This window comes from Anguilla rostrata, chromosome 18, assembly GCF_018555375.3.
Source record: "Anguilla rostrata isolate EN2019 chromosome 18, ASM1855537v3, whole genome shotgun sequence".
In the NCBI taxonomy this organism is placed as follows: domain Eukaryota; kingdom Metazoa; phylum Chordata; class Actinopteri; order Anguilliformes; family Anguillidae; genus Anguilla; species Anguilla rostrata.
Window position 1 is genome coordinate 6,633,676 of NC_057950.1, and position 19,752 is coordinate 6,653,427.

The 19,752-nt window shown below is 48.1% G+C and overlaps 2 protein-coding genes across 3 annotated transcripts; both read left to right on the forward strand.

Annotated features, from left to right (window-relative positions):
• Positions 1 to 303: 303 nt before the first annotated feature.
• si:dkey-191g9.7 (skin secretory protein xP2) lies at positions 304 to 9,276 on the forward strand. 2 transcript variants are annotated; one of them, XM_064317116.1, is made up of 2 exons: positions 304 to 511; positions 3,803 to 9,276. In XM_064317116.1, exon 2 carries the CDS (start codon positions 3,815 to 3,817, stop codon positions 5,531 to 5,533), a length of 1,719 nt encoding a protein of 572 aa, XP_064173186.1. In that variant the 5' UTR covers positions 304 to 511; positions 3,803 to 3,814; the 3' UTR covers positions 5,534 to 9,276. The 2 variants fall into 2 exon arrangements, with proteins under 2 accessions (XP_064173186.1, XP_064173187.1); XM_064317117.1 differs by having other exon boundaries at positions 3,806 to 9,276.
• Positions 9,277 to 11,187: 1,911 nt separating this feature from the next.
• zgc:112285 (uncharacterized protein LOC561476 homolog) lies at positions 11,188 to 18,505 on the forward strand. The gene is made up of 6 exons (XM_064317120.1): positions 11,188 to 11,329; positions 13,141 to 13,250; positions 13,944 to 14,038; positions 14,548 to 14,828; positions 16,041 to 16,204; positions 17,060 to 18,505. The coding sequence occupies exons 1-6, from the start codon at positions 11,227 to 11,229 to the stop codon at positions 17,237 to 17,239; spliced, it is 933 nt and encodes a 310-aa protein (XP_064173190.1). The 5' UTR covers positions 11,188 to 11,226; the 3' UTR covers positions 17,240 to 18,505.
• The last annotated feature ends 1,247 nt before the right edge of the window (positions 18,506 to 19,752 follow it).

Below are 19,752 nucleotides of genomic sequence, written 5' to 3' on the forward strand. Positions count from 1 at the left end.
TCCACCTCTCTTCCTCTCCCTGCAACCTCTCCCTCCCTCCATCCCTCCCTATTCCCTCCCCTTTTTTTTTGCGAGAGACCGGGCCAGGGATTTGAAGATCGGGAAGAGAGAGAGAAAGAGAGAGAGAGAGAGAGAGAAAGAGAGAAAGAGAGAGCGAAAGAGAGAGAGCCTCTCGTTTGTAAGCAGATGAAAGCGCTGATAATCCTGGGTCTGCCTCCATCTTGCTCACTGCTGGTGCAGAAGGAGGCGGAGGAGGGGCCAAGCCAGCGGGCGGGCGGGCGGGCAGGGCGGGGGTCACCTGTGGCGGCGAAGGAGGAGGAGCAGGAGGCAGCTTTCTTTCTTCCAAGGGCCCTGGACTGTCATGGGCGTGCGGAGGATGAGGGACCACTGACACAGAGGAAGGCAGAGAGAGAGAGAGAGAAAGAAGGATAGAAAGAGTGAGAAAGGGAGAAATAGAGAGGGAGGGAAGAAAAGAGGAGAGCTCCAGGCCAGCCTCTGACTCACAACAAAGGTAAGCAAGACTGAGTGAGGCAGACATTCTGTCATTTTTTTTTTTTTCTTTTTAAATAAATAATAATTTTCTGTCTGAGAGCACAGTTGCCTGTCTGTCATTGGCTCTTTACCCACAGGCAGGCGCAGGTGCAGGGCTGTTTGTGGGGTGGGGTGGGGGCGGGGGGTGAGGTATGGGAGAGGTGGGTGGAAGAGGAGGGGACAGGAGGGGAAAGGGGTGGGAGGCGGGCCAGGAACTAGAGACACAACACCTGCAGCACAAAGGTATTTTTAGCTGTCCGGGGGAGGAAACGGCAACGGAGGTATTTTTCGAGCCGCGCCGAGGTGCTGGTTCGGCTGATACGGGTTTGGCCCTCATTGCTGTCCTCTCACACCTGCTCTCGTGATCTTTACGCATCTCCAGTTCTGTGTACAATTCGCGGTGAGAGAAATCTGCATTAACGCTGTCCTACCGCCCTGTCAATCTTGCCAATATTCTTCACTTAACATGAAGGTGAAACCGTAGACCGAATCCAGCTGTCTGCAAGTTTCTTTTCATTATAATGTGTCTTTTTTTTTTTTTAAGTGTGCTGTGCGAGAGATGAAATGTTCTCTGAGTTCACCTGCAAAAATTCCTCCGCAAAAAATTTGCGAGGAAACTTTATTCTTAGAGAGGGTGCTTGTGGGTTGAATGGATTCAATGACTCTTGCTTGAAAGAAAGAAAAAAAAAACAAAAGCCGGTATCTAATGATATGCTTTCGTGGGCCCGTCTGTCTAACAATATTAAATATCCATCATGAGATTTCACATTTATGAACACGAATATCGATTAGCATAATTTTCAGGTCTGGGACTAGGAGTACTGCAGGCGTGGAAATAAACGTGTGGAAAACAGCATGTGCTCAGCTGGGGAGAACACAACAGAGACGCAAACAAAATAAAAACCACACAAACAAAGACAGTGCGCTCTTTGTCCGTGAGAATAATGCACCTGACCGACTGACTGAATACAGATGCTCAACAGCAATACCATTCCGTTCATGAACGTTCTTGCCAGCTAGGGGATCGTAGTATTGCTCTGCCAGTACCCTCTTCTGACACAACAGTGGTGGCAGTTGTTGTTGTTGTTGTTGCCGTGGGTGTGTTTGCCGTTACAACAGCAGTTGTTGTTGTTGTTGTTGTTGCTGTCATTGTGATCAGGAGCCGTATGGTTGTGCGTCTGCCGTAATCCGCCATGTCGCGGTTTTTGATTGTTTCCTCTGCGTGGTTTAGCTGGGTTTTAATCCCCTCTCGGCCCCCTGAGGTTGAAGACGACACGGTCTTGTGCGCCAGCACCTGCAAGTGACCCTAGTGTAATGCTAGCTTACACAGAGCCCTGTGGCGGAGTGAGGACGGGCTCGTGTTTACGTCGATTCAAATACAAATACTCGCTAATGTCACCGTGGTAATTTAATGGTGTGCCCGGTGAAATTGTGTCATTGCTTCTACCTGTTCACAAGCGCAGGTGTAATATTTCTAATTAAGAGCTTTATTGCATGTTTAATAGACCCTCTCGAGTGCGCCTGGTGTTAATCTAGGGACTTGCCATTAATGGCTGGCCAGCGTTCCTACTGTGTGTGACACTTTGTTGAAAGTCTGCTCTGATTTCATAGAATAATGTTGTTTCAACTGTGATCATTTAATACTTTCAAACATAGCGTTCGTTCTCTCTCTCTCTCTCTCTCTCTCTCTCTCACTCCCTATTGTAACTCACACATCGTATGCCTAGTTATGGATGAGATCTTCTTAATTGAAGCAATTCAAATCAAGCACAGAAGGAAATATACGTATCAAGATAATTTACGAAGGAGCACTCACTCATTGAGTGGTTGAGGAGGAGCACCTGCACGGGGCTCGTTCCTACAGGAAGTGGCTGAGAGAGAGACTTAGAGGGGATCTTTGTCAGGGTTAGGACAGAGCAGCTGCCTCATCTTCACGTCAGGGAACACTGTGTCCCCACTCCCGCACGTGCGTGCACACACACACACACACACACACACACACACACACACACAAATACACGTACACAGCCTCCGTACACACAAATACGCATGCATGAGCGCGCACACACACACACACACACACACACACAAATACATGTACACAGCCTCCGTACACACACATACACACATATGCATACATACATGCTCACACGCACACACACACACACAGCCTCCGTACACACAAATACACACATACGCATGCACACGTGCACGCACACACGCACACCCACACACTGACAGCTATCCAATGATGGTAAATTCACAGTGACCAGCATAGCCTCACTTCCACAGCTGACCTCCCAAGTTGCACTGTTTCACTCTGTTGCGCACGCGGGGCCCACCTGCATGGCCTAAATGCCCACTCAAACCGAGCCGACTCTCCCCCCCCGTTTCTCCAGTAATCTTGTGGATCAGCGCCGACTGATCCAAATCTTCTCTGATCTCCCTAATCTCCGGGCCGTGCGCGGGACACCTCGCTCATCTGCGCAGGTCCCGTCCCGCAATTCAGCGTCCGTGTCGTTATTATTATTACGGCAAGGGCGTTTCGCAGTCTGTGTCAGACTCTCAGCTTCGCCAGGGCGTTACGATTTTAGGACATTAGACTAAGACTTTTTTTCCCCCACCTGACTTAACACACGGGTGGCTTTGTGTGAGGGATCCTGGAGTAAGTCCTGCGAAGGTACTGAACATAGATGTATAAACACACTAATCCTGCATCTTGGAATTGATTCATTAGAACTATTCAGCAAAGATTTGGGAGAGTAGTTTTCAGATAAGCCCTGGCGCAATGAACTCGTGTACCGCGTACCCCTACAGATATAAATAACTTCTCACTTCCTCTCCTGCACATCGGCTGTTTCCTGCGAGCCCTCCCCCTTCCCCCTTCCCATCTCGGCCTTTATTCCCTTTATCATATCCGCGTTTTAGAAAAGAAAATGAAATTCACCCCCCCGCTATTCGCAGCACGCCTCAATAATGAAACACCTGTCGCGTTTTTGTAGTTGTTCTCGATGACCTTTGGTACGCACTGACGTACGTCGCTTCGGATGAAAGCGTCCGCCAAATAAATGTACTGTTATGTAACGCGCAAAGCTGTACTTCTTTGGAAAATGTGAATGGCGAGGGAACTGAATACTGTGGTAGCCTTCTAAATGAGAACCGGACACTTCTGCTGTCACGATTATCCAGGTGTTGAGTGGACGTGAATAGAGGAAATGACAGCTGAGCGTTTTTCTCTCTTTTTGACCGTTTTCCTGTCGGTTTCTCCCAGCAGGCCTTGCCCATGGCGGAAAACGGGCGCCCTGCGGCCGAGAGCGCGTCGGAACCCTCCCCCCCGGGCGGCGTCGGCGTCGGCGCCGTCGTCATTTCGGAGTGCCCCGCCGCGGAGGGCGCCATCTTCCCGCTGTCGAAGAGCACGGTGGACGTGGCCGCCAACCCCCTGCCCCAGGACGAGCTGCGGAAGAGCTGCAGCAGCCCCACCTGCTCCCGGACGGAGGCCCACGAAACCGCCGCTACGCCGGTAACCGACGACTACCGGGGCGGGGGGCGCGGGGGGCACGGCGAGTCCAGCCCCCCGGGCACAGCTGCGCGCCAGCGCGGCCCCCACGATGGACCCAAAATGGCGGCGACGGAGGACCGTCGGGGCGAGAGTACGATGGGCGAACAGAACGAGCCCCAGACCCGACGGAACCAGGGCGGGACGCCCCACCGCGGCAACCCCAGCGTGCCAGACACACTGCCCCCCCGCCACAGAGCGGAGCGTCCTCGCAGCGTCGCCGAAATGGCCCCCCCCCACCGGACGGGCGTGGCGTCCCCGGCCGAGGCAGAGGCGCACAGCCGGGTCTGCGTGGGCGAGGGGGGGGCGGCGGGCTCCAGGGGGGCCTCCTCGTCCCACACGGACCTGCGTGAGGAGCAGCCTGAGCCCGTCCCGCACATGGCCCAGAGGAGCCTCTCGGCCAGCCTCCGGGCCCCCGGCGAGGCCCCGAGCCCGGGCCCCCGGAGGAGCGAGACCAGCGCCCCCTGCCCCGGGGTCGGGTACTGCGGGCGGGACGCCGCGTGCTGCCCCACGCTGGTGTGCAAGCAGCCCATGCAGCTGCTGCAGAGCAACACCATGACCACCTGCCGCAGCAGCAGCGGCAGCAGCAGCCCCACCCAGCAGCTGGGGGGCGGGGTGCGCATCTGCCTGCCCAGCCCCCCCCACAGCGAGGGGGGCGGCGGCGGCGGCGACGAGCCCTGCTTCCTGGGCCACGGCGGGCCGGAGGACACCTTCGCCGCGTACTGCCACCCCCTGCCCATCCCCACGCCCGCCCAGCTGCTGCCCCGCCCGCCCGGGCCCGAGGGGGAGAGGCCGCTGCCCCACCCCGCCCTGCTGGCCTTCCCCCGCCTCATCTCCTCCGTCAGCGAGACGGGGCTGGACGCCAAGCGCATGCTGGCCTGCTGCGGGCCTGACTGCCGGGAGGGGGGCGGGGCCTACCCCGTCCCGCCCCGGCTCGGGGGCGGGGCCCGGCCGGGGGAAGCCAGGGTCGCCGCGGTCACGGTCACCAGGGAGACGGGGACCATGACATCCCGCGGGGAGCTGAGGGACGTGGGGGTGCAGACGGGGGCCCCCGAACCTCGTCCGCCGCCGCCGCCCCACGTCTTCCCCGAGGTGAGCCTGGCGGCCGACGAGGCGGACGAGGCGGACGGGGGCGGGGGGGAGGGGCCCAACGGGGCGGTGGGCGGCGACGGCCAGAAGTCCCCCATAAAGGAGGTGCTGTGGGACGCGGAGGGGATGACCTGGGAGGTGTACGGGGCGTCGGTGGACCCCGAGGAGCTGGGCCTGGCCATCCAGAAGCACCTGGAGCTGCAGATCAAGGAGAAGGCGGGCCGCGTGGCGGCCAAGCTGACCCGCCAGGACACGGTCAGCTCGCAGCAGAGCCGCCGCCCCAGGAAGAGGGGGTTCGCCATGGGCGCCCTGAGGAACCCCGCCTGCTGCGCTCGCTCCAGCGCCGTGCTGGACTGAGCGGGACGGCCGTGGGGGGGCGGGGGGCCCCCAAAACCGCGCCCAGCCAAACGCTACCTTCATCGTACGCAGTAAACCGTAAAAGACATGCTGGATGCTGCTTGGCAGAATTAGCATGTTCGACTCGCATTAAAACTATCATTATATATATATATATTATATATATACACATACGATGTCAGAGCACCACCAACACTATTGGCCGAAAGTACAGGTCTTGTTTCCTGCCTTTCTCTGCACACAAAGGGGTCGTGTGTGTATATTTGGCGTGCAGGTCTCTTTCAGAAGGCAGGAAGCAGAAATAAAGCAAAATTTATTTAAGAGTTAATGTCCTTTTCAAAATACTCATAATACTCAAAAGTGTTAAATGGGGTGTCAGCAAATGTAACAAACTGTTGTTCTTGCTGTTGGATATTAGCTAGAATTTATACAGCTTCGAAGAACAAATAACTTAATCGTTTAAGGAATACTTGTAGAGCACATGGAGACACATAATTACATTAATACTGAATGCCAGAAGTACCCATTGATTAAGAGCCTTTGTGAGCTATACTGTGCATTTTATGACTTTACATCACAGTAAGTACAGCTTATAAATATAGTATTCATATATTTAGTCCCATGTCCCCTCCTGTCTGCAGTCAGTGATGACATGGGAACATAATTATGAACCCTATGTATAGCAATATTCAGTCTTTTCATTAACACTGACAAGCCCTATTGTCAATTTATTTTTAAGCTTTTTTTCCAGTCCACAAATCCCAACCGAGAATCGACAATCAATCGTATTTCACGAACTACAAGCAGCTTCAAAATTCTTCTATAGCGATCACTAACCGTGAATTAAAGAATGCGTTTTAAGCAAGTGGGTTCAGTCGAAGGAGCACGTCTGTATGTTCAGTCAGGGAAAGACCCAGCTGTGAAAGGTACTGCTGTTAGTACTGCTGAAAATAAAAAAGTCATATTTAAGTATGAAATTATGGATTTACTTGTAAGTGCAGCTTTGTAAACGTGTAGTAGTAGAAGGAAACTCAATACAGGCCTTTGTGTCTGAAATAGACATCTCCACATTTCAGATATACCTTACTGTATAAGTTGTTTCTTTATACAGAAATACCTGTCTGTTTCTGTGTCTCTAGACTATATAAATTAGGGAAAGACGTGATTGATACAAGCTCACACAGTTCAAAGCTGGCGAAAATACCCAGAATTCAGCTCTAGCCAAACTGCCAAGGACGGCAGACAACTAGACCCTTCACAAAACATTCTGAAGGAGGTTTGTTCCAGAACGTCCAACTTCGCTCATGTCGCCCTGAATTTCACAGTTTGCTACTGGAAGCACAAATTTCAGCACAGCATCTTGATTTCTAGCGTTATTCTCCATATAGGATTTAGGAGTACATTTGTCATCTACTACATTTTAAAATGTATAATTCTCTTCCATTAGTAAGGATTTCAGCATCAGGCTAACATATACTACTGTTTATTTAAATATCACAACAGCAGTCAATGGATCCAGTCCTTTATTTTACAGTAGTTTGTTTTTTTCACTCAAGCTTAAAGTAGGCACAGGCTATAGGTAATGTCGGGTATATGAGTAGATGGGATATTGGCGTGATGCTTCATATGTCATAAGATCTGGTTCATGGACAGTAGGAACTCTGGAACAGAGCCTATGTAGCCTATGTTCACCTAACTCAACACAGGCTATATAGACCTTTAAGGAAGTTATTTGATCAAAACATACTACAAACTCAATTTCCCTTTTGGCCTTCACATGGTAGTATTATACTTCCATGTATTTTTGCGTGCCAATGATACATAACATTTCTTAAACGCTCGACAAAGTTTCAAACATGAACAAAATGCAACTGCAGTCACTTAAAGATGGCAGATTTTCTCTCTGGTAGTTAAACATACGCCGAGGATGTGAATGTTAGACTTTGTGGAGAAGTGTCAAATTACAGTAAGTGCGTATTTCAGTAGGGATGTTATCCTCTTGTGTGAATAAGTGACAGGCAATATACCCTGTACCGTGTGGTATAACGTACTACAACTCAACAGACATGTTTCCTTACAGTCCGTTAAGCAAACAGTTATGCCATAAGGCCCAATTTCAGAAAACTGCTTTTCCACAAAAACTTTGTTTTTTTCTTTGTGATACAATCCCACAAACTAAGTTTTTATAGAGCAATATTAGTCTGAATATTGTGTTTAATAGGATAAAACCCCTTTAAATCTCACATTACACAGAGTAAACTTGCAACCAAGTTCTTTCATGTAGGGCTCTGACTGACCGACAAATTAAGGTCCACTGGTGGATTTTCTTCACATGAAATGGCAAGCTAACGTTGATCGATCATTTCATTTATGAATGAACAAAACAAAAGATGTGTCAGATCAGCATATCAACCAATTTAACCTGGTCTTTCTTCTAATTAAACTAGCGTGTGGAATATCCCTCTAAGACCATTCAGCTGTGATATAGCCCTTATTCTGGTTTTTCCCCTCTCTAGAACGCTCACTCTCCCCTAGATTCAGTCAAACTTCGCAGATCATTTAAGGGAAAGTGCAATTCAACCAAGAACGGCAAAAATACTACACGGTACAAATATACTGTAATATAATGCAATGCTACTATTCTATATTTTAGATGCACTAATAGTACGTTTCCTCCTGGATTCAAACAATGAACAATGCTGCCTCGGAAGGCAAAAGTCACTTTGGTCCAGAATTAATCCAGGAAAGGTTTGTTATTTTTGGCTGTGTCGCAGTTTTCATTGGATCGGGCAGCAAATTATTTGAGGCCTTTTGTGAAGACTGTTCACAGTTCAGCGCGTCAGTCTCTGCCGCTCCCCGTCACGCAAAAGAGAAGCAATAACGGATGCCCCGAAACTTCCTCACAACAGATCTCACTTTTAATGTTAAACTTTCAAACACTGTACTTGTTGTGTGTGACATTCATTGGGGCGTGTAATAGCATACTGAGGGTGGTGACATGTTTATTCTGTTATGATCAATAACTGAATGTCCAGCTGTGAGATTAGAAGGGATTAAGGTCTCTTTGCTGGGTCTTTGCCAAATCAAAATCCAGCCCGTGGCAAGATTTCAGTCATGTATGTTGTCACAGGTTATGTCACTGTTGATGAGCGAAGGTTTTTTTTCCCCCCCATTCTGAATGGTAACTGGTGTTGATGTTTTTAGTGACATCAGCACAGTATTTTGGTGGGTAAACTGCTACCTAGTGGCAGAAGGAAGAGTGGCATTGTGAACCAGAAGAATAATGTGTTTTCAGTGACTCATTTTCAACCAATCAGCGGTTTGCTGTGGAGAATCATGTCTTTTGATTGGCTCAGGCAAGCTGGTGAGACAGAGCACACGGTAGCCCCACCCCTTAAGAGATTCAGGAAGTTGATGCTCTCCCGTTGCTACTGTTATCTGCGCAAAGATGACCCCCATCTTCTGCTATCAGCACAAAGATGTCTCCTCTACCCCAATCTTGCTTTTCCGGCTTTGTCGGATAGCTTGAATGCATTCGAACAACGGCAGCGAACAGCTCGGTCAGCTGTTTGGATGAGCAGGCACATTCCTTGGTGTTCACAGTAAAAGGGCTTTTTTTTTTGGAGTGGTGCTTTAACGAGCACAGCGTGGAAATAAGCATTTTAAAAAGTGCTGGTTCAGTGTGTGTCGAGTGGGGCCTACTGAGGCCACAGCTTGGGAAGCTGGCCAATAAAAGTAGGCGTGCCTGCAATAAACCTCCCCCAATCGTAACCCCGTATGACTGTGATAGTCTCCGAAAACACTGTCTTTATTTCCCCTACTGGTGTAGCTGACATTGGAGAACCGCGATGACCCCCCCCCCCCCCCGCCCGAAGCTGCTCCGACAGCCGATTGGCTCACGCTCTCGCCCGCCGCGTAGCGCACGCGTCTCAGCCTCCGTCGCTTGCAAACCTAGGCCTCGTTAAAGTTTGGCTTTTTAAAAAAAATTTCTTTAAGCCGCACTATATTATGGCCTTGCTTCTTTGGAATCAGCACTTAGAACGATCGCTGCTTACAGTCTAGCCCGTCGCTCATTTTGGACATAAAGTAAACCACGGGGACAAAGGCAAACAATCTTGATTTTTTTTTTGTCCTAGTGTTTTAGCCCGTGTGCAGGTAGACAACTGCCGCCATTTTGGTACAGGGAGACCAGCCCTACAAGCGTTCTGAGGTCTGTTAAAGCAGGGCTAATGTCATCTGTCTTTTATAGCACATAATATCACATAGGAAATTTTGTTACTTTTTGTAAAAAAACAAAAAGCAAAAAAAAAACAAAAAGAAAATAGGTTTATCTATACTTTCTATTTTATTTTTTAAAAATGTTAAATGAAAACAGCCAATAGTATTCTCAGGGGACTCAGTCTCCCATGCCTGTCTCTTAATCTGTGTTTGTGTCTGTGACAGAGGATGCCCTTAACTAGCTGACAACTCAAAGATCTGTCTCTGCCATCCGTATTCTTGTATTGTAGATGCAATTGGCAACTGTGGCAATGTATTTTGGAACTGTTTTATTTGATTGCTTATTTTCAGCAACAACAAAAAAAAAAATCAATGAATAAAAATGATTAATAACAGTAAAAAATGTGTCAAACCATTTCTGTTCATCGTTTACCTGTAAAATATGGACTTTGCGTTACCAATAATAGTTTAAATGAAAATGTTTTTTAAATGATTAATGTAATTATGCTCGTTGTTATTCAGTTTTTGCACCATTCAGATTATCCATCCACAATCTATCCAACCGTGCCCAAATAAGACCAAATTGCTGTATTTAATTAGTTCCCTGCGATGCTTCAGCACTGTCATCCATGAAAGGATTTCAGTTTATAACTTCCGCGAGGTCGTGTTTATCGCCACCTAGCAGTGGAAGGAGGTAGGGCATGAGACGAACCAAAGCCGGTTCCGTTTAGCAGTGTATGGCGTCCTTGTTTCCTACGACCCATCAATACGCTCCACCAGACACCCTACGGAAATGAGTACCTATAGAGGAAAATCGCCCGTGAGCTCCGTGAACTGTCACGGACTGTGAGGCGGCCATATTTGTAGGGGGATTCCGCAGGTTGACCTCGCCGCCCTCGCATCAGAAGTCTGGAGAGGTGAACCTTCCCGCCAGCTACGATGCCATCAGTACATCATCTCCACTTGCTGCAGTAGCAGGAGGGCAGCACAGAGCTCACAGGGTCAGTTCCAGTCCAGTTCAGTTCAGCCCAGCCAATGCGGGAAAGGAAGCGAAAATCCAGTTAATGAACTGGAAAAGCCTGATCGTCCATTACGGACATTTTCAGTTGATGAACTGAATTTGCCTCAGCCCTGCACAGCGACTTGCCGGAGAGCAGCAGGTGGCGTGACCGGTGAAGGAGGGAGGTGGCGTTCGCTGTGAATGTGCTGATTGGGCCCACAGGTGCTGCAGAGCCATTTAATGCAGAAGGTCCTGGTTTCCCCGGCGGAACAATCCAGCCCACCGGCGCTTTGTCTGGCCCTCTTTGTGTCCCCGGGGGTTGGGGGGCGAGGGGTGGTGGGGGGGGGGGGACACATTGTGAAAACACTCCCCACTCCTAACGCCACCGTGGCCCCGCCCCTCCCCCAGGTCCTACTGCCCCCGCCGGCGGGGATAAATACGGGCGGTGCGCGGCTCAGAGCCGTCACTCTGGAAAATGAGCATCAGGAGCCCGCCCCTCTTGTGCCTCACGCTGGTGCTCGCCGTCACCCAGGCCGTCTCCCCCGGCCGCCACCTGCAGCCCAAGGCCCTTCACCTCGGTAAGTCCCGGAAGAGACCCCCCCCGCCCCGCGCTGCCCCCCTCTCTTTCTCTCGCTCTCACTGTCTGTCTCTCTCTATGAGACTGTCTTTCTTTCGCTCTCCCTCTCTACCTGCCCTATCCTGGAGGAGCTGAACCAGGAATCTTCTCTCAACACACACCCAGTCTCCACTGCATTTAGAGTCTATACCCTGAGCTGTGTTCAGAGACTAAACTCTGAGCTGTGTTCAGAGTCTACTGTGTTCAGAGACTACACTCTGAGCTGTGTTCAGAGACTACACGCTGAGCTGTGTTCAGAGCCTATGTGTTCAGAGTCTATACCCTGAGCTGTGTTCAGAGCCTACTGTGTTCAGAGACTACACGCTGAGCTGTGTTCAGAGACTACACGCTGAGCTGTGTTCAGAGAGAGTGAGATAATGACAGAATGAATTCTTACTACTGGGGAGCTCACTAGTATCGTCCCTTAGAACGTGTCTTATTTATCCACTGACAGAAATCAAGGCAGCCCTGGCCTAGGAGTTACAAGACAGCTAAAATGCAATACATCACGGTACAATTCAGAAACAACAACCATGAAACAATAAGAACCTCAGTGAGCTGACAGGTCAACAGCTCCTTATCAGTCAGGGAAAAACACAGCTCAGCTTTATGGTCTGTTGCAAACTCTTACGGTCGAGCAAAGGGATGAGGAACTGAAGATCAGCACATGTGCTCATTTGTTATGTAGATGATTAATTAACAATTGATCAGCCAATAGAAATGCTAGCATAATGACGTGCATACATGTTTCTATCTACCCATCTATTAGTATCTCCATTCTCTTTCACCCCCCCCCCACCCACCAGTGAGAGAGAGAGAGAGACATCCATATTAATGCTCAACCTCAATTATCCAAAGCGCTATCAAGAGACATCTTAATATCCAAAACGGATACAGGCAGAATTCCAATGCTGAAGGCCTGATCTGAGCTGCAAATGAAAGAATGTGCTCTAGGGCATCGATTATCACTAATGCATTTAATGTTGTCATACAGTAATGGAGATACATTATGTGTCTTGCAGCAGGCAAGCTAATTCTGTTAAGCTGGCCTGAAGACATCGCTAGTAATCATAACAACACATTTCTGTTTAACAATTGTTGTCTAAAAGGCCCCTTTGCTTGGACATTTATTTTAAGAGCCTTGCAAATTAAACGAGGATAAACTACAGCCCACACATTTCGGGCCAAGTAAAACAACTGGAAATCCCAAATTTTTTAACAGACACAAATTAGACCTGCCTCAGCCACAAAGGCAGTCAGATCACATTCTTCGGTTGTATAACTCTCACATATTTGCTATGTGTATTAAATATTCGTACGTAGTAATGCTCTGATGGTAACCCTGTCTATCGGCTACACCCGTGAAACTTACCAAGGCGTTTATTTTAAGACTTAGGTTAACACTTAGGGTACCACTTAATTTTAGGGTTTGACGTGCCCGATGTATGGTCTGACCACTGACACTGAAGAACAGTAAATGGTAAATGGACTGCATTTATATAGCGCTTTTATCCAAAGCGCGTTACAATTGATGCCTCTCATTCACCCATTCACACACACACACTGACACACCAACAGTGAAAAGCTGCCATGCAAGGTACCAATCAGCTCGTTGGGAGCAGTTAGGGGTTAGGTGTCTTGCTCAGGGACACTTCGACACGCCCCGGGGCGGGCGGGGGATCGAACCGGCAACCCTCCGACTGCCAGACAACCGCCCTTACCTCCTGAGCTATGTCGCCCCCCTTTGATAAAACGATTGTATCTTCCCTCCAGACTGGCCCAAGGACTGCGGGCTCGCGCACTTCAAGCCTAACATGGCGGAGCGCATAGTGTCCGGCAACGAAGCCCGGCCTCACTCCTGGCCGTGGCAGGTCTCTCTGCAGGTAACCAACCTTGCGGTCAAATCGGTGCTGCCGCCGCCTCCCGGAATAAAAAAAAAAAAACACGGTTTCCTGTCCTGGCTTTTAGACTGCAGTGAGGCCCTCTCTCAGCACTTACTAAGTGAAGGGTCAGAGAATTAAAAGACAGGTACACAGGGGTGCAGATGGTGGGGGGGGGGGGAATACATCCCCCCCCAGTTTCATAGGGACCCCTATCCGTCCCCCCAGATCGGGGTAGTTGTATAAGCTTAAAAGTTGAGACCTTTCTTTTGCTCACAGTTTGGTCCCCCCCCCCACTTCAAAAATCTCTCATGTGCCCCTGCAGGTATAGCTATGGACTGTTAGTATTTTTTGTCATCCTATGCTTTACTCACCATTAAAATTAGTTATGTTGCAGGATCAAATTTCCTGTCACACAGGAATAGAAATATAATATGCACCCAAAAATGTAAAATAAGGTTTTGCAATTAGATTAGCCTATTATTATTATTATTATTAGTTGTTGTTGTTGTTCTTGTAATTAAGTGTCACCAAATTAAGTCAGGAAAACGGTGTATTTCTTAATGCAAACGAATAGCGCGTGCTATATAATCTGCTGGTTTGACATTCACGCCTGCATGGTATAAGTTGAAAACCTTGACAGGGCATTAACGGAAAGCACGTCGCCATAGTAACCGTATTCCGGCCCTCCGTCAGGTTCGTCCCCGGGGAAGTAAACACTACATCCACGTGTGCGGCGGAACTCTGATCCACAAGAACTGGGTGCTCACCGCGGCACACTGCTTTCAGAAGTAAGTCTTACCTGCTAATACGTCACTCGGCTAGTAGGCTGTAACTGGCTAATTAGCACACCTGGCTCAGATAATGAGATGAAATGACGTTAAACCGTTTCAAGTATTTGACCCTTGACTTTGATAATTAGCCTACATAATGTAATGCAGCACTTATGAGTACATTTCTACAATTTCGCATCCGGACAAAAATTATACACAATACTTTCATGTATATGCTACTTAAGCATGAAAGTAAACGTTATGGAATTGACATAATGTACCATACATATTACAACCTGTAATTACAATAAATTATGATTTTTTAAATGCAGTATTTAGGCTACTGTTCAACATGGGGTACTTACCTGGCGCACGCACGTTGCAGGTATGGGCGTCACAGAGTGAAACTCCAGAGTAACAATTGGCCATTCCAATTTGGGATCAAAAATAAAAAGAGCAATCACTGGTTTTTTTAATGTAGAAAAATAAAGATGTTGTTGATGTAGTACGGTGCTTTCTGGCTGCAGAGGGAAGGCAGAGGAAGCCGGGAGCTGGCGAATCGTCCTGGGGAAGCACCAGCTGAAGCGTTCGGAGACGGCCGAGCGCATTTTCCCCGTCCGGCGCATCTACCGCCACGAGAGGTTCCGTTACCCCGCACACAGCGAGCTGGACTACGACATCGCCCTGGTCAAGGCCGCCACCGACATCATACCCAGCAACTTCATCCGCTATGCCTGCCTGCCGCGCAGACAGACCGCCCTCAAACCGGGACACTACTGCTGGGTGACAGGCTGGGGGGACACGCGGGGTAAGCGCTAGAACCTACCAGGGAACTGAAAATATAACGAATAAATAGCAGCGTAATATTTGACAGTAACGTAAAGTGGATAATTTGTTATCCAGAGAGGGTCAGTGTGGCTACACACACCTGATTCTACTAATCAAGGTGCTTAGCAACGACTTTAGTGGTTGATTAGTAGAATCAGGTGTGTGTACCCACACTGGCCCTTTCTGGATGAGCCTGGGGAGCCCTGCTCTATAACATGAAAAGCACCTAATTAAGAAAAAATTAACAGCTTTTAAAAACAGCAGTTAAAATTCGGGGATTGCAGTTGAAGCTGGAATGAAAACCAGCATACACAATGGTCCCCCGTGACCGAGTTTGAGAACCACCGCACTGGGGGAAACAATTATCGAACTAATGTCTTCCTGGATTCAGCCAACATTTGTGGCTAACTTTGACTTACAAATAAGAAAAACAAGCGTTGCTCCACAAGCACAATTTGGCCAAACTGTGTCCGGGAAAGAAAATGACAAACAACTGCGTTTTATGTGTGTGCCAAAGTAAAGGGCAAATGTCGGCTGAAACCAGGCCATTGTGACGTTGAGCTCGCGCTCTGACACAATCGGTGATACACAAACTCTGCCCTCTCAAAATAGAAACGCGCTACAGCTGCGTCAACTCCAGTCATGCGAGGGAGAGATGATGGAGATAAACGGAGAGCAGAGAGACAAACAATGAACGCATGATTTGGCGAGAGAGGGATATATAACAGATATGTAACTGTGGGTTAGGTATATAATAATTTAAGTTATTCCATTCATCAGAGAACTTTGAACAATGTTAAACTTGCTTTATGAATGTGCATGAGGAGTTTGTACTAGATACTCAAATTAGTTGTGCTCACCAATATGCTCACCACACATCTGCAGAGAGAAAGGGAATTATTTTGCCAGTTGAACTGGGAGATGATTCAGAGGCAAGTTGACAGAGGAAGTTGGGAATTTGGCCAGGACACTTCAGAAGCTTCTCCCTTTTTGCAGTAAGCGCCACAGGATCTTAAATGGCCGCAGTGTGTCGGGAACTCAATTTTTAAAAAACGTACTACAGTAGTTTCCCTGTAACTGCGGAGAAGCTCGCCCCCTGCTGGCGGAAAATATGCATGTCAAGGAGACAAGAAATTAAAAAAGAGAGAGGGGAATTACAGGAGCCTTGTGTGTTGACGCGTGTGTGCTTCAGGTGGGAAGGAGAACGTGTCTCTGGCCGAGGCTCTGAACCAGGCCCGCCTGCCCATCATCGACTTCAAGACCTGCCGGCAGAAGAAGTTCTGGGGGGACCGCGTGCGGGACTCCATGATCTGCGCTGGCTTCCGCGACACGGAGGGGCCGCCGGCCGCCTGTCAGGTAACCCGTGATGTCAGAGACAAATGTGGACCCCGGGGGAAAAGGGAAGGGTGGGAGCAGAAGACTGGGGGGTCTGCACGGAGGGCAAGCAGTGTGGTATAATGGGTAAAGACCTGTTACCTACAGGTCACAGGTTCAGTTCCCAGGTAGGACACACCCCTTGAGCAATGTACTTAACCTGCGTTGCTTCAGTGTATATCCAGCTGTATAAATGGATTTAATGTAAATGCTATATAAATTTTTTTTTTTTTAAAGATGTAGTGTAAGTCACTCTGGATAAGATCTTCTGCTGAATGCCTGTAATGTAATTAGGGGATTGAGAAGGGAAATATTACACTGGATATCCATACATGGACAGAGGGGAGGACGCAGCAATAATTTACCATTGATCATTGAAATTGAGCTCATGAGCTGAGTCTTATTTGATATAGACACCTATATGTGTCAGTATTTCTTAGATTTAAACCTGGCCTGAGAAGGGACCTCATTTTTTCAGGCTCTGTTTTGGGAGTTTATCCTTTTTTTTTGACAATGTGCAGCTCTTTCTCGTTTTTTTTTTCCATTACACGTTTTTGACCGACGTAGCTGTTTTTCCACTCCTAATGGACTAGGGTGCGCACTTTTCTTTGTAGCGTTTCCGAGAATGGACAAACCACGACACATATAAACAGGAAATGGGGTTAAGGGGAGGTGAAGCACTGGTATGAAAGTGGTACTGACTAACGGAACACGGTCACGGGAGGAAACAGCGAGGAGGCGAGGGGAGGGGAGGGGGCGGGGGCGGGGGCGGGGGGTGGGCTGCCGCGCGCGCGTTTCCATGGATACCAGGTGCTGACATTTCCTCCCCGTCCGCAGGGGGACTCGGGGGGGCCCCTCCTGTGCCAGCTGGGGCGTGACCGGTGGGAGGTGCACGGCGTGGTGAGCTTCGGGCCGATCGGCTGCACCGTGGAGAACAAGCCCAGCGTCTTCACCCGCACCACCGCCTACATCCCCTGGATCGAGGCCACCCGGATCCGGGACTTCTTCCTGCACTGACGCCCCCCCCCCCCCCTCAGACAGAACCGGCCCACTCCCCCACCCACCACCCACCACCACCAGCACCACGCAGCCAGCCACCTCCTGGTAACAGCGGCGGACTCTTCCGCCACCTACAGGCCCCGACGAGGCAACGCAGCCGACGTTCTCCCCATGCGGGGGCAAGCCCCGCATTATTTCGCCGCGTCCCGATCAGCCGCTCATCTCTGGGTCTCTGCGGTGGTACAGCCAGCCCGGGCTCCCTTCTCCTGCCCCTTGGCAGCGCTCGGTTTCCCTGTTCCGCGGCCGCTGTCCCTGACAACCGCCCAGATTACCGCCAGTCACACCACGCGTTACAGCACGGATAAGCTACCATAATGCATGAGCGCGTTTCATTGGTCGAAGTGTTCACAACTTCTCTACATCTCGGTGTTACACCTCTTCGCATTGGAAAGTGAACTGCATGTCTTCTGTGCTCCGTAGAACACATTTCTTAACTTTCAACAATCCACGCAAGAGTTCTCACAATCATTTTTGCAAGTTATCTCCTTGAATCATTATTGACCATCATCATGAACAATGTGTCTACCCAAAGTAGATCATTATTTTATTTAGTCTTGACAAATGATTAAAAAAAAAAAAAACAATTTGGAAACCCCTGTCTTTTCTACAGCAACCAGTAACATTACATTATTTTGTTTTACATATTGGTGAAATACAGAACTATTTTAATGAAGAACAAGATGATTTTACAGCCTGGATCAATTTATATATAGTGTTTAATCTTTGCATAATTTAATAATTACATTGACAGTCACATCATTTCTGGTAAAACAGTGTAGACCAAGGCATCTGTTCCACCTAACCACGTGGGGTTTATCCTTTGAAATAAAAAATTTAAATAAATATTTTACACATTACAAATATAAACTTTTACATGTTGATTTTGGGAATTATGAATTCAGGTGATAAGAAACAAAGCTTATAATTAGACAATGTGCAAAAAAAAGCTTTCTGGGTTTAGATTGAACATCTATCGAATTTAATGGCTTCCAGCTTATATACTTAGGATTTATTATTTTTTTAATATATTCTTAAAAGGACTGACTGATTTTACACCCAACTCTATAAACAGTATTCACCATGTTGTCTTTTGGACAATACTGCATTGTAAAGCGCTATACCGTGCACTTTGCAATACAGTAACTTTAAATGTGAACTTGGTGTTCAGTTAATTACTATTTATTTATCCAGTATTGCAATAAAACATCCTGTTTTTTTACTGGCTGAGCTTGTGATTGAATTTCATTATTTTTTTACTTAGATATTTAATTCATAGAAAAAATAACAACCAACAACCAACAACACACAACAACAACAACAAAAGATGCATTCTGTTAATGTACCTACGTGCCTACTCATAAACCCCCCCCCAGCCCATGAAATAGTGCACAGCATATGGATTTCCACCAGCGAAGGAGGAGCTTAATCTCACTTGCGTTTTACTTATTTAAAGTTCATTAAAAATAACTGGCCTTAAAATGCCTTGGTAATTAAGTCATATAACGCAGGGATTCGGGGCAGGATGTTGAATTGGATTAAAGATTTTTTGAGATCCCGTACTATTCGGGTAAAAGTAAGTGTAGATAATGGGACCCCGCAGGGTAGTGTTATCAGTCCTGTCCTGTTTAATATAATGGTGAATGATATGTTTGATAAAGTGGGAGGCGGCTTTGGTAGATCTCTCTTTGCAGATGACGGAGAAATATGGAAGAGAGGCTGCAATTTTGAATATTTGATGAGGCAGACGCAGGGAGCCTTAGATAAGGTGCAGACTTGGGCTGATAAGTGGGGTTTTAGGTTGTCAGTATCAAAGACAAAATATGTGATCTTTGGCAGAAAGAAGGAACTAGATAGTCTGGGGCTTAAGGTATATGGAGAACCCATTGTTTTTAAGTTTTTAGGGGTGTGGCTTGATGAAAAATTGGCGTATAGAGCACGTGGAAAAAATGGTAAGTGTGAGAAGGTTGTAAATATTATGAGGTGCTTGACTGGCTGTTCCTGGGGGGCAGATAGAAATGTAATGCTGATGATTTATAAGACTATGATGAGAGCAATCTTTGACTATGGGTGCTTGGCATGTGGTTCAGCGGCCAAGTCTAGGCTGGCTAAGTTGGATGTTGTTCAGGCCAGGGCTCTGAGGTGCACTGGGGCATTCCGGACCCCAGCGCTGCTGGTGGAAATGGGGGAGGCTCCACTGAGGCTGCGACGTGAAAAATTAGCGCTAAATTATTGGATTAAGCAAAAAGGCTTTGGAACAGCTCTTCCATCAATTTCTCTGTTAACGGAGTGCTGGGAGTTTGAAAAGGGTGGCAGTAGTATTAATAGGGGCAGCTATATAAATTCCGTAAGGAAATACTCAGAGGAACTGGGATTTAATGGAATTAAGGTAGGGCCCTCTGTATGCTGGCCGCTTATCCCTCGATGGATGTGGACAAAGGTTGATGTGGACTTAGCAATAAAAGAATTAATAC